Source organism: Bos taurus, chromosome 13, assembly GCF_002263795.3.
Source record: "Bos taurus isolate L1 Dominette 01449 registration number 42190680 breed Hereford chromosome 13, ARS-UCD2.0, whole genome shotgun sequence".
Taxonomy (NCBI): Eukaryota; Metazoa; Chordata; class Mammalia; order Artiodactyla; family Bovidae; genus Bos; species Bos taurus.
The window spans coordinates 11429262-11443816 of NC_037340.1; the positions used below are offsets into that span (position 1 = coordinate 11429262).

The window sequence follows — 14555 nt, forward strand, 5'->3', positions numbered from 1 at the left end:
TGTAGTTAATGCAAACATTTAAAAATTATAAATGAAGCTCACTTTATCTCTATCTTGACATCATCTGGATGGATGGTATCTAGGATAGCAATGATGGGGAGTCTTTAAATTGCAACCAGTTTTCATTGTGTAATCATTGTGGTTAAAATATCCATTTCAGTCAGTGCACACGGGTTTATCGTTTTGATGGTGTTTTCGTGATGTTGGTGATGCAGAGAAAAGTAGCCCTTGTTAAATGCAATCTCAACCTCTTTTCTCATTTGGCTTCTTGCCATCATCGAAGAGCAACCTAAAGTTTCTTCGACAGCACTGCGGCTATGTTGGGTCTTAGTACTTGAGAGCCGTGAAATTGGAGGATGTGCTTTAGCTGTGCAGTCACAGCGGGCCTCTAAACACTTCATCCCAAGTCAGATACTTCCCCACGCAGGCCTAAGGGGAGGAAGCAAATGCTTGACCCCCGTCCCAGACATAGGCAGCCTACTGCACACCCAAGTTCACAGTACTGTGGGCACTGACATCTTTTCAAAGAAGAGATTTGGAACCAAGCAAGCACTTCTTAGTTCCTTGTCCCAAACTCACCTGTTAGATAAATCTCCTCTCTTCTCATATGGAGGGTAGGAGTATAAGTCTTCACCTTGAAACTTCAGGCTGAGGAAATGAAGTTCAACTGTAATTTCTGACCAGATTTAGATTATAATTGAGATTACACTCATGCTTTTTGTATAAACTAATGATGACAGCTTGGATAGAAGTATGCTAGACAGTAAAGACGGATAAGGCGATGGCACCCCACTCCAGTACTCTTGCCTGGAAAATCCCATGGACGGAGGAGCCTGGTAGGCTGCAGTCCATGGGGTCGAGAAGAGTCGGACATGACTGAGCAACTTCACTTTCACTTTTCACTTTCATGCATTGGAGAAGGAAATGGCAACCCACTCCAGTGTTCTTGCCTGGAGAATGCCAGGGAGTGGGGAGCCTGGTGGGCTGCCCTCTATGGAGTCGCATAGAGTTGGACATGACTGAAGTGACTTAGCAGCAGCAGCAGCAGACAGTAAAGAAAGATCTGTTGCGTGTTTTAAATTTTGTTCTAAATAACCCAAAATGTGGATAATTCATTGTTGACTGATTTTAGTTAACCAGGTTTTATCTGGAGAAAATGAACATCCTTTTAAGGACAAATCTCTTCAGTTTTGGCCTGCTGATTCAAATAAAGATTTTTTCCTTCAAGTTCTCTGTCCTGTTTTTAAAAAATATTTATCCTTTCTAAATTAACTATATCAACTGCTACAAATAGGAGTTTGATATTGATTTATTCTTATTTATGCATTTAAAGTGCATAATTTAGTTAGAAAGTCATGTCATGCCACAAGCACTGTTCAATTATATAGGAAGGATTTATATATTCATTTTGTCTATGTTATAGTTAAAAATCTATGTGTTTTTTCTTTACCTGAGAAAGTAGCTGGCCCAGGACTCAGTAAGAATGCCATTGGCTTTGTTACTTCTTTTGTAGAGTTAGGAACTTTGAGTAAATCAGTGAGTCTCATACCTTACAAAAGTTTTTTCTGCAAAGATGATTTGGGAGAATGGCATTGAAACATGAATAATATCATATATGAAACGAGTCGCCAGTCCAGGTTTGATGCGCGATACTGGATGCTTGGGGCTGGTGCACTGGGACGACCCAGAGGGATGGTACGTGGAAGGGGGAAGGAGGAGGGTTCAGGATAGGGAACACGTGTATACCTGTGGCGGATGCATGTTGATATATGGCAAAACCAATACAATATTGTAAAGTTAAAAATAAAATAAAATATATTAAAAAAAAAAAAAAAAAGAAAACAACCTTTCTTCTAAAAAAAACTTCTGCGTGGAACCGTGTTACATAAAGTGGAGACAAGTATAGAACCGTTTAGCTCAAGAGTGGGCAGAGCCCCTGCAGCTGTGACTTCTCTGTTCCTCAACCCTGCAGCGACCCCTGGGGGACCTTCCCCTTCTATGGGACGTAGTTCGGAAACTAACACTGATGAGAGAATCCTTCTCGCTAAACGTCTTCAGAATTAAGTCTTGCTGGCACGTTGTTTTCTTGTATATAATTTTCTCACCTTTCTTTGTTTTTGTAAAATGGAAAAGTTTAAAGAAAATCACAGATGTGTTCTCCTTATTAACATTCGACTCAAACTACTTCCTCTATTTGAACAGGATCCTCACCTAGAAATCAAAATAAAGTCTCGGAAGTACATATTTAGGCCAGGAGCTTTTAGGGGAGAAGATAGTAATCTTGTGGGTCATTCCGAGGATTATGGGTCATTCCCTAATTCTTTGAAATTATGTGTACTTGATAGACTGATATTTATTGTACTTTTTATCAGATTAATCTAAATAGCATTCCATATATATGTTCTGTGTTATCTATAAGCAGAATAAGTAGGAATTCATTTTCTTTTATTTGTGTGATTTTTTTCCTACTGAGGTAGTCTTCAGGTTAGGTCTAGTCTCTAAAAGTATTATTTAAAAGTAGCATTTAATAAGTTATCAACATATAACTTGTTTATCTTAAAGATAAATATTTGACTTATTTCAGATGCGGCGGGAGTTGGACAGGAGTATAGCTAGAGCACTAAGAGAAGGTATGTTGCCAAAATGTATGAATTAAATTTAGACATTGATTTCTGAAATACACTGTAAACAATAAATGGCGTCTCTTTCCATTGTTTGCATAACAGATGCTGTGTTAAATATTGTTTTATATACATAGCTAATGAAAAATGTGAAAGCATGAGCAGTCATAGTGAAAAATATCCTTCTTCATTTATTCATCATGTACCATAGCTTGAGAAACAGTCTCTGAAGGTCTGTGTATTTCTTTTTATTTCTAGCTGTATCCTTCTTCTACTTCCTCCATCCCTGTGGAGCTGTCTTCCTACACCCTGACACGATTCTCAGAAAACGTGCCGCTCATCAGCTTCTCAAGTGTCTGGTAGTGGTTAAGGCTAGGAAACCCAGACTCAAGCAGTCACGTTTGTGTAGCTGTCACTTGGTGGTGACTTTAAAATTTCTCTGTCACTAGATACGTCACCAGTTTATCTTTTACCCTCAGGAAATGCTCCAAACACCCACGTCAGTTTGGGTCCTGCCAAAGTAGTTGGCCTTATCTCTTTACCAGCTTACTCTGCCGCTTAGCTCTGCATCTAACCAGCCAGACTGTGTAGGATCCCACACATTTGCTTGCTCACCTCCGGTCTCTGTACGGGCTTCTCCCCTCCGTCTCTTGCACTTTTTCCCATCCTTCAGGTAGCTACATAAATATCACCTCCACCAGAAAGCTGGCAGTATTGACACAAAGCTGGCTTCCCCTCCTGAGTGTTCCTTGTGCCGTCTTTTATATCTTAGTATTTGTGACTCTGTATGGAAACTGCCTGTTTGTCTGTTTTTCCAGTTTAGGGCATATCATTTTTCGGGGTGGACTGGGTCACCTTCATCTTGTAATTCCAGCGCTTGTCACAGAACCTTTGCATGAATACATGAGTATTCATCATTTCACTCAATTGCATAAGTACATGAATGAAGAATGAGAAAACCAGGAGCTCTGATACTCAGCCCCACATGCGACCATAAGCAGATTAGAAAATTGTACTCTTGATTAGTATTTTGTGTTGTGTCATCTATAGATATATTTCATTTTTCAGAATACTAGGAAAGGTCTCAGGGTTTTTTGTTTGTTTACGAATCTTAGTTAACCCAGGTGTTTTAGGTAAAGAATATAATTCTTCCCTTTTCTTTCAGTTGATCCTCAGTTTGCATCTGATGCCTTTAGAGTGTCTTCTCGAGGATCTACAGATGGGTCAAATGTGTGTGATGACCTACTTTTGTAAACAGAAGAACAAGATATACAGATTTGGAAGGAAAAATACATGATTCAGAAAGATAAACAGTAAAAGTTTCTCTACTGGACCATTTCCATGCCATTTCGTTGTTTCCCATTAAACATGATGAGAAAATCTTTATTAAAGGAAGATATTTTTGTATTATGTGTGTATGATGAAAATTTATATAGCATTTTAAGTGATGTCTCTCTGCATCTAACTTAGTTTTTAGCAGATTTAAACATCAGCACTGTTGAGTTTTCCATATTCTAAGTGATAGTGTTAGTCACTCAATCGTGTCTGACTCTGTGCGACCCCAGGGACTGTAGCCCACCAGGTTCCTCTGTCCATGGAATTCTCCAGGCTAGAATACTGGAGTGGGGAGCCATTCCCTTCTCCAGGGGATCTTCCAGACCGTGGGATCAAACTTGGGTCACGTGCATTGCAGGTGGATTCTTTACCATTTGTGCCACCAGGGATGCCCTTTACAAACTCACACTGAGCCCTAATACCAGCTGTTTAAACAGCACCCAAAGAGCCAGACTTGTCTTTAATTTTTAGTGGTGTTGATTGATAGCTTTTTTGTATTTTCCAGTTTTTATCACTATATATAGACCTAAAGATTTAGATACTGCTGTATGGCTTCCGTCAATCTTTTGATGTATTACAGTTGTTAATAGTGGCATAAAACTTGCTATATATAACTTTAAACACAGATTCATAGGCGTTTTCTCATGGAGAAATAAGATTTGCCTGAGTTTTTGCCTTTTAAATGAATTAACTTTTTATAATTTTTGTTTTTAATTAGAGGATAATTACTTTACAATATTGTGATGGTTCCTGCCAAACATTGACCTGAATTGGCATAGGTATGCGTATGGCCCCTGCCTCTTGAACCTCCCTCCCACGTCCCTCCCCATTCCACCCCTCTAGGTTGTCACAAAGCACCAACTTTGGGTTCCCTGCATCATACAGCAAATTCCAAAAAGACACATGTACCCCAGTGTTCATTGCAGCACTACTTACAGTAGCTAGGACATGGAAGTAACCTAGATGTCCATCAACAGATGAATGGAGAAAGAAGCTGTGTATTATTCAACTATAGAAAGGAATGCTTTTGAGTCAGTTTTAATTGACTTGATTTACTTTTGGAGACAGTGTTAAAATTAGAGAAAGTTCCTCTCGATAAATAAGATTTGCCTAAGACTTTTCACCTTATCTTTACCTATCTACCAATCTATCTATTTTTGCTTTGCTTTTTGGAAAAAGTCTTAGAAGACTTTTTTTTGGAGAAAGCACCAGACAAACAGACATTATCACAAAACTCCCCTAACTCCCATATATCCTCCTAAGGTACCATTTATCCTTCCTAAATGTTATTTGTTCTCCCATAAGTGCCTCGCTCAAGTCACCTGTTATTCAGAAGATGCCTTTTTCTCCTACTCCCTATCATTTATGAAGTAGTATATCAACTCCCAGTAATTCCATTAATGCTGAAGAAGCTGACATTGAACGCTCTATGAAGACCTACAAGACCTTCTGGAGCTAACACCCAAAAGATATGTCCTTTTCATTGTAGGGGACTAGAATGAAAAAATAGGAAGTCACGAGATACCTGGAGTAATAAGCAAATTTGGCCTGGGAGTCCAAAATGAAGCCAGGCAAAGGCTAACAGAGTTTTGCCAAGGGAGCGCACTGGTCATAGCAAACACCCTCTTCCACCTACACAAGACAAGACTCTACACATGGACATCACCGGATGGTCAATACTGAAATCAGGTTGATTACATTCTTTGCAGCCATTCAGGTATGACCTAAATCAAATCCCTTATGATTATACAGTAGAAGTGACAAATAGATTTAAGTGATTAGATCCGATAGAGTGCCTGAAGAACTATGGACAGAGGTTCATGACATTGTACAGGAGGCAGTGATCAAGACCATCCCCAAGAGAAAGAAATGCCAAAAGGCAAAATGGTTGTCTGAGGAGGGCTTACAAATAGCTGAGAAAAGAAGAGAAGCTAAAGGCAAAGGAAAAAAGGAAAGATATACCCTCCTCAATACCAAGTTCCAAAGAATAGCAAGGAGAGATAGGAAAGTCTTCCTCAGTGATCAGTGCAAAGAAATAGAGGAAAACAATAGAATAGGAAAGACTAGAGATTTCTTCAAGAAAATTAGAGATACCAAAGAAACATTTCATGCAAAGATGGGTGCAATAAAGGACAGAAATGGTATGGACCTAACAGAAGCAGAAGGTATTAAGAAGAGGTGGCAAAAATGCACAGAAGAACTGTACAAAAAAAGATCTTCATGACCCAGATAACCACAAAGGTGTGATCACTCATCTAGAGCCGGACATCCTGGAATGTGAAGTCATGGCCTTAGGAAGCATCACTATGAACAAAGCTAGTGGAGGCGATGAAATTCCGGTTGAGCTATTTCAAATCCTAAAAGATGATGCTATTACAGTGCTGCACTCAATATGTCAGCAAATTTGGAAAACTCAGCAGTGGCCACAGGACTGGAAAAAGGTCCGTTTTCATTCCAGTCCTAAAGTTCAAACTACCGCACAATTGCACTCATCTCACGCGCTAGCAAAGTAATCCTCAAAATTCTCCAGGCCAGGTTTCAACAGTATGTGAACCTTGAACTTCCAGATGTTCAAGCTGGATTTAGAAAAAGCAGAGGAACTAGAGATCAAATTGCCAACATTCAGTGGATCATCAAAAAAACAAGAGAGTTCCAAAAAAACATCTACTTCTGCTTTATTGACTACACCAAAGCATTTGACTGTGTAGATCAAAAAAAAAACTCTGGAAAATTCTTAAAGAGATGGGAATACCCGATCACCTGACCTGCATCTAAGAAACCTGTATGCAGGTCAAGAAACAATAACTGGACATGGAACAACAGACTGGTTCCAAATCAGGAAAGGAGTACGTCAAGGCTGTTTATTGTCACCCTGCTTATTTAACTTATATGCAGAGTACATCATACTAAATGCTGGGCTGGATGAAGCACAAGCTGAAATCAAGATTGCTGGGAAAATATCAATAATCTCAGATATGCATATGACACTGCCCTTATGGCAGAAAGTGAAGAAAAACTAAAGAGCATCTTGATGAAAGTGAAAGAGAAGAGTGAAAAAGTTGGCTTAAAACTCAACATTCAGTTTGCATTCCCACCAGCAGTGTAAGAGGGTTCCCTTTTCTCCACACCCTCTCCAGCATTTATTGCTTGTAGACTTTTGGATAGCAGCCATTCTGACTGGCGTGAAATGGTACCTCATAGTGGTTTTGATTTGCATTTCTCTGATAATGAGTGATGTTGAGCATCTTTTCATGTGTTTGTTAGCCATCTGTATGTCTTCTTTGGAGAAATGTCTATTTAGTTCTTTGGCCCATTTTTTGATTGGGTCATTTATTTTTCTGGAGTTGACCTGTAGGAGTTGCTTGTATATTTTTGAGATTAGTTGTTCGTCAGTTGCTTCATTTGCTATTATTTTCTCCCATTCTTAAGGCTGTCTTTTCACCTTGCTTATAGTTTCCTTTGTTGTGCAAAAGCTTTTAAGTTTAATTAGGTCCCATACAGTGTGGAGATTCCTTAAAAAACTGGAAATAGAACTGCTGTATGATCCAGCAATCCCACTGCTGGGCATACACACTGCGGAAACCAGAGGGGAAAGAGACACGTGTACCTAGATGTCCATCAGCAGATGAATGGATAAGAAAGCTGTGGTACATATACACAATGGAGTATTACTCAGCCATTAAAAAGAATACATTTGAATCAGTTCTAATGAGGTGGATGAAACTGGAGCCTATTATACAGAGTGAAGTAAGCCAGAAAGAAAAACACCAATACAGTATACTAATGCATATATATGGAATTTAGAAAGATGGTAACAATAACCCTGTGTACGAGACAGCAAAAGAGACACTGATGTATAGAACAGTCTTATGCACTCTGTGGGAGAGGGAGAGGGTGGGAAAATTTGGGAGAATGGCATTGAAACATGTATAATATCATGTAGGAAACGAGTCGCCAGTCCAGGTTCGATGCACGATACGGGATGCTTGGGGCTGGTGCACTGGGACGACCCAGAGGGATGGTATGGGGAGGGAGGAGGGAGGAGGGTTCAGGATGGGGAACACATGTATACCTGTGGTGGATTCATTTCGATATTTGGCAAAACTAATACAATATTTTAAAGTTTAAAAATAAAATAATTATGAATAAAAAAATAAAAACTAAAAAACACAAAAAACTCAACATTCAGTAAACTAAGATAGCATTTGGTCCCGTCACTTCACTGCAAATAGATGGAGAAACAATGGAAACAGTAAAAGACTTTATCTTTTTGGGCTCCAAAATCTCTGCAGATGGTGACTGCAGCCATGAAATTAAAAGATGCTTGCTCCTTGGAAGAAAATATATGACCAACCTCGACAGCATATTAAAAAGCAGAGACATTACTTTGCCAACAAAGGTCTGTCTGGTCAAAGCTATGGTTTTTCCAGTGGTGATGTATGTATGTGAGAGTTGGACTGAAAAGAAAGCTGAGCACCAAAGTATTGATGTTTTGAACTGTGGTGTTGGAGAAGACTCTTGAGAGTTCCTTGGACTGCAAGGAGATCCAACAAATCAGTCCTAAAGGAAATCAGTCCTGAATATTCATTGGAAGGACTGATAGTGAAGCTGAAACTCCAATACTTTGGCCATCTGATTTGAGGAACTGACTAACTGGAAAAGACCCTGATGCTGGGAAAGATTGAAGGTGGGAGGAAAAGGGGATGAGAGATGAGATGGTTAGATGGCATCACTGACTCGATGCACATGAGTTTGAATAAGTTCCGGGAGTTGGTGATGGACAGCGAAGCCTGGCGTGCTGCAGTCCGTAGGGTCACAAAGAGTCAGACACGGCTGAGCTACTGAACTGAACTGACTGCTACCAACCCCCAGTTGTAGTCACCCCTTACAGTCACATTTCTTTGTGAACCTCTGCATGTTATTGTTTTGTTGCTCAGTCGTGTCCAATTCTTTATGACCCCATGGACTGCAACACGCCTTGCTTCCCTGTCCTTCACCATCTCCCAGAGTTTGCTTAAACTCACGTCCATCGAATCAAACATGCCATCTAATCATCTCATCTTCTGTCACCCCCTTCTCTCCAGCTCTCAGTCTTTCGCAGCATCAGGGTCTTTTACAATAAGTTGATTCTTCGCATCAAGTGGCCAAAGTATTGGAGCTTCAGCATCAGTCTTTCCAATGAATATTCAGGGTTGATTTCTTTTAAGATTGACTGGCTTGTTTTCCTTGTTGTCCAAGGGACTCTCAAGAGTCTTCTCCAGCACCACAGTTTGAAAGCATCAGTTCTTCAGCGCTCAGCCTTCTTTATGGTCCAACTCACACATGTGTACATGACTCCTGGAAAGCTTGAATCTTTTGGAGATTAAATCTCCTGTCAGTCGCATCATTTGCAAATATTGTCCCCCATTCTGTGGGTTTTCTTCTCTCTTGTTTACGATATCCTGTGCTGTACAAAAGCTTGTAAGTTTAATGAGGTCCCATGTGCTTATTTTTGTTTTTATTTTCATTACTCTTAGAGGTGGGTCAAAAAAGATATTGCTATAATTTGTGGCAGAGAGTGTTCTGCCTATGTTCTCGTTTAAGAGTTTTATAATGTCTATCCTTACATTTTGGTCTTTAATCCATTTTGAGTTTGTTTCTGTGGATGGTGTTAGGGAGTGTTCTGATTTCATTCTTATACGTGTAGCTGTCCAGTTTTCTCAGCACTGCTTATTGAGGAGGCTGTCTTTTCTCCACTGTATAGTCCTGCTCCCTTTGATTGCTATAGCTTGTAGTATACTCTGAAGTCAGGGAGCCTGATCCTGTCAGCTCCTGCTCTTCTTTCTCAAGATTGTTTTGGCTCTTCAGGGTGTTTTGTATTTCCACACACACTGTAAAATGTTTTGTTCTAGTTCTATGAGAAACACCATTGGTAATTTGATACAAATTGCATTGAGTCAGTAGATTGCTTTGGGTAGTATAGTTATTTCGACAGCAGGAAACGGTTTATTCAGAGTGGTTCTAGGTATGTGGTGGCCGCCTTGAATTAAATCAGATTAAATCAGATTCATTAAATCAGATCTGATTTTCCCAGCCTATGGCTCTTTGTGTCCTGCAGAAGGCACCAAATGACTGGCCAGAGCTCTGATGCTTTGGAAAACGTGAAATGTAATTTTAAAAGGCCAGCATCTTAAAGCATTCAGTGATCTGTCTGCGACCCTTCCCTTTGCTTCATTTTAGTGTGGCGTGGGTCAAAATGAGAAGCAGACAGGAAAAGGGTTGCCTCTCCTGGCATGTGGTAACATTGTGGAATATGGAAATGTGAGTCAAACACAGACACAGCCCCGTCAAACAGCACCTAAACACAGAGGACGGGAGTGTGTCCTTGGTCTTCTGAAAAGATTATACAGTAAAGAATGGAAGTGATGAAACATGCTTCAGAAACAAGGTAAAGAGAAAACATTTTAGAAAAAACCTATAAAAAGAATAAAAAGTTGTAGATGAAAGAGAGAGGAGAGCTCAAGGGAGCATGAGACCAGGGAAGGTGGATGAAAGTACTGACATGGGAGCTCCCGGAGGCAAGATCCTAGTCCTCTATTTCTTGCAGTTATAATCACAATAAGTGAATTTCAGATGACTATCATAGTAGTGGACAAGAGAAAATACGCCAGGTCATCTGAAACCAATGGAATTCTTTATTGCAAGGGACTCTATATAATTTTTATATATTTTACATATATCTTACAGACTGCATTGTGTGTGTGTGTGTGTGTGTGTATATCTGCTGCTGCTGCTGCTAAGTCGCTTCAGTCGTGTCCGACTCTGTGCGACCCCATAGACGGCAGCCCACCAGCCTCCCCCATCCCTGGGATTCTCCAGGCAGGAACACTGGACTGGGTTGCCATTTCCTTCCCCAAAGCATGAAAGTGAAGAGTGAAAGTGAAGTCGTTCAGTCGTGTCCAACTCTTCGCGACCCCATGGACTGCAGCCTACCAGGCTCTTCCATCCAAGGGATTTTCCAGGCAAAAGTACTGGAGTGGGGTGCCATCACCTTCTCCATATATCTATGTCTATATATATATATATGACAATGTCAGGTGCTAAGTTTCAAATTTTCAGTGATACCAAAGAGAGTGTTGCAGGAATTTAGGAGGAAGTTGCGTGGCTATGCACTTCTGTGGTCGGGAGAAAAGGACAGCAGCTCTGGGAGGGGCTGGGACATGGCCTGGGCCCTGACTGATGGGAAGTGAACAGGATATTTGAGATGAATGAACAGAATTCGCTTCCTATGCCAGTTGTTAAGCAAGGGCATTATGAACATCCATAAATCTAAAGAGTGGAAAAACATGGCCAGAGATTAAAAGAATAATCTTGCGAACTACCTTCAGAGGGGTTATAGTGGATGAGAAGCCACAAGTTCCTGGTTCAGCAACATCATCTCAGTGCTTTTTCAGTGTTCTGGTGCCAATAGCACCATTTTTAAAAAAAGTTTAATAAGTTAACAAATGATGGGAAAGCTTGGCATGACATTTATTATATATATAATATATGTATCATATTGTATATATATCCTGCTTGATGCTTTAAAAAGTTAAAATTATGATCATAAGATACATGAAGGGTATAGACAATTAGCATCTTAAGACCAGTATCAGGACTATTTGAAACCAGAGGAGGAAGATTAGCCTCATTAAAAGTTACTTCTTATTTAATAAAGAGAGCTATATTCCTCAAGACTTACACTTAGACATATTGATTATTTTTAGCTATGTTTTCGGAGAAGGCAATGGCACCCCACTCCAGTACTTCTGCCTGGAAAATCCCATGGACGGAGGGGCCTGGTAGGCTGCATTCCATGGAGTCACCAAGAGTCGGACACGACTGAGCGACTTCACTTTCACTTTTCACTTTCATGCATTGGAGAAGGAAATGGCAACCCACTCCAGTGTCCTTGCCTGGAGAATCCCAGGGATGGGGGAGGCTGGTGGGCTGCCGTCTATGGGGTTGCACAGAGTCGGACACGACTGAAGCGACTTAGCAGCAGCAGCAGCAGCAGCAGCAGCTATATTTTGCCTATCTCATTACATGAAAGAAATTTTAATCTAGATACTTTGTTTTCTTTACCCAGCTCTTCTTCCCCATCCCTCTTTCAAAGCATTAAAAGCAAAATACTTAAGCTGATTTTGTCCAGGAATTTTCACCATGCATGTAGAGTATCCTGCTCGTGGCCTCCCTGTGTGGTGTTTATTCCCTGGTACTTTACTGGCAGGTTTCTCTGAACCTTAACGTCTAGAACCCATGACCTGAAGTGCTGAGAGATCTCCCCCTTCAGTTCAGTTCCTCAGCTGTGTCCAGCTGTTTGCGACCCCATGGACTGCAGCACGCCAGGCCTCCCTGTCCATCACCAACTCCTGGAGTGTACTCAAACTCATGTCCGTTGAGTCGGTCATGCCATCCAACCATCTCATCCTCTGTCGTCCCCTTCTCCTTTCTCCTTCAGTCTTTCTCAGCATCAGGGTCTTTTCCAATGAGTCACTACCTCACATCAGGTGGCCAAAGTATTGGAGTTTCAGCTTCACTATCAGTCCTTCCAATGAATATTCAGGACTGATTTCCTTTAGGACAGACTGGTTTGATCTCCTTGCAGTCCAAGGGACTCTCAAGAGTCTTCTCCAACACCACAGTTCAAAAGCATCAATTCTTCAGTGCTCAGCTTTCTTTATAGTCCAACTCTCACATCCACACATGACTACTGGAAATACATAGCTTTGACTAGACGGACCTTTGTTGGCAAAGTAATGTCTCTGCTTTTTAATAGGCTCTCTAGGTTGGTCATAACTTTTCTTCCAAGGAGCAAGTGTCTTTTGATTTCATGGATGCAGTCACCATCTGCAGTGATTACGGGGCCCCAAAAAATAAAGTCAGCCACTGTTTCCATGTTTCCCCATCTATTTGCCATGAAGTGGTGGGACCGGATGCCATGATCTTAGTTTTCTGAATGTTGAGTTTAAGCCAACTTTTTTACTCTCCTCTTTTCAGTTTCCTCAAGAGGCTCTTTAGTTCTTCTTCTCTTTCTGCCATAAGGGTGGTGTCATCTGCGTAAATGAGGTTATTCATATTTCTCCCAGCAATCTTGATTCCCACTTGTGCTTCATCCAACCCAACATTTCTCCTGATGTACTCTTCATGTAAGTTAAATAATCAGGGTGACAGTATACAGCCTTAACGTACTCCTTTCCCTGTAGGCAAAACATTTGATTTCTGCTCCCCTTGTCTTCCTATAAAAGGGAGTTTTGGATGATAATTTCCCAGGAAATCTCTAGTGGTTTTAAGACCAAAGACTGGTTTTGATGCTTTGTCTCATTCCTTCCAGCTGTTTTGAGTTCTGTTCTCCTTGGTTAACAGAGGCTTATAAAAATGCATTGGTTATTTTGCAGCTTCACAGGTAAGACAGCAGAGGCTTCCCAAGGGCCAATCCAGTTCCATTTGAGGCTGGACCAGTCATCCATGTGGTTGGCCTCTGGTTCTCATCAGCTGTCTTGTTCTGTGCAGAGTGAAGATGGTGTGTAGAGTGAAGGTACAGGCAGAATGCTTCACAGTTCCTGTGTTCCAAGAACAGAGATGCTCCGCCAGCTCACTCTTCAACCTTGTTCCCAGCAGGTATGACGGATTTGTTTGAGTTCTGAGCTGCTGTCAGAGTGGAGAGTCTGATTGGATCTCCATGCTAACCAAAATGTTCAGCACTGGTGCATCGCATATTGACTGATTTCTAACTTGAAGTCCTGGGGTCTTCCTGGAGGAAAGGACAGCAGGGACTTGCTCTTGTGTATTGCCAGTGGTGGTGTCTTAGATCAAATGCCTGCGAAGTTCCAAAATGTGACCCAAGTCAGGTGACCCAGCCCTCCTTCCCATGTAGTGAACAGCGTCGGGGATGTCTCTCCCCAGCGGTGGTACTTGAACTGTGTATTCTCATCTTCATCATGATAGTGTAGCGAACTTTTTGTGCTTGGCAATGAAAGATGGACAATTCAAACCAGATGATTATAATCCACGTGGCTCTGGATGTAATAAAAAACAGTCATATGATGAGACACAGTCTATTTCTTACACACACATTCCACTCATATATGTTTGATTTTAATTGTACTCTGCATCTAATTATAGTCCTTTCTTGGCTAGTCCCACATCGTCATGGACCGTGGGGCCCAGAAAGACAGCTAGGCAGGCACCAAACTGACCCTCCACTGGGTGTTATTTGAGAGCTGATCATAAGGCTTCAAGTTCATGGCTGCAGTGGGTGCTGCCCCTACATCAGTAGCACAAAAACCTTCCTGTTGTACCAGAACGTCCATCTAAAAATGGGTAACATCAGTAGGAAGGCTGGGGCAGAGGGTAACACTGCCCTAGCAGGTTAACAGCCCTTGAAAACCAACCAATCTCAGGTCCCCTGGAAACTAGAGAGGCCTGTAGCTGTCATGAACAGGTCAGACCATGTATGAACTCACAGGAGACTCAGTCTGGCGTTCTGGGGATCAGAGCAGATGATTTAAAGTCTCTATATATCTGTGTGTTCTTTGAGAGAAAAGATTGGGGTGGAGAAGCAAACTGATCAAAAATTTT

General features: G+C 41.1%; 1 protein-coding gene across 3 annotated transcripts in view; it reads left to right on the forward strand.

Annotated features, from left to right (window-relative positions):
* The window catches only part of LOC100337293 (ankyrin repeat domain-containing protein 26), an 82130-nt gene extending 68106 nt beyond the window's left edge, over positions 1-14024 (forward strand). The window contains exons 30-32 of one of the 3 annotated variants that reach the window (XR_009496798.1): positions 2585-2630; positions 2727-2853; positions 3787-3873. Coding sequence is in view for 2 of the 3 variants with exons in the window: in XM_059892800.1 (XP_059748783.1) it covers positions 2585-2630; positions 3787-3875 (135 nt within the window). In the remaining variant the exon portion in view is untranslated. Of the gene's footprint in view, positions 1-2584; positions 2631-2726; positions 2854-3786; positions 4029-13487 lie in introns of those variants that run through there. The other 2 variants (XM_059892801.1, XM_059892800.1) reach the window with 2 other exon arrangements.
* The last annotated feature ends 531 nt before the right edge of the window (positions 14025-14555 follow it).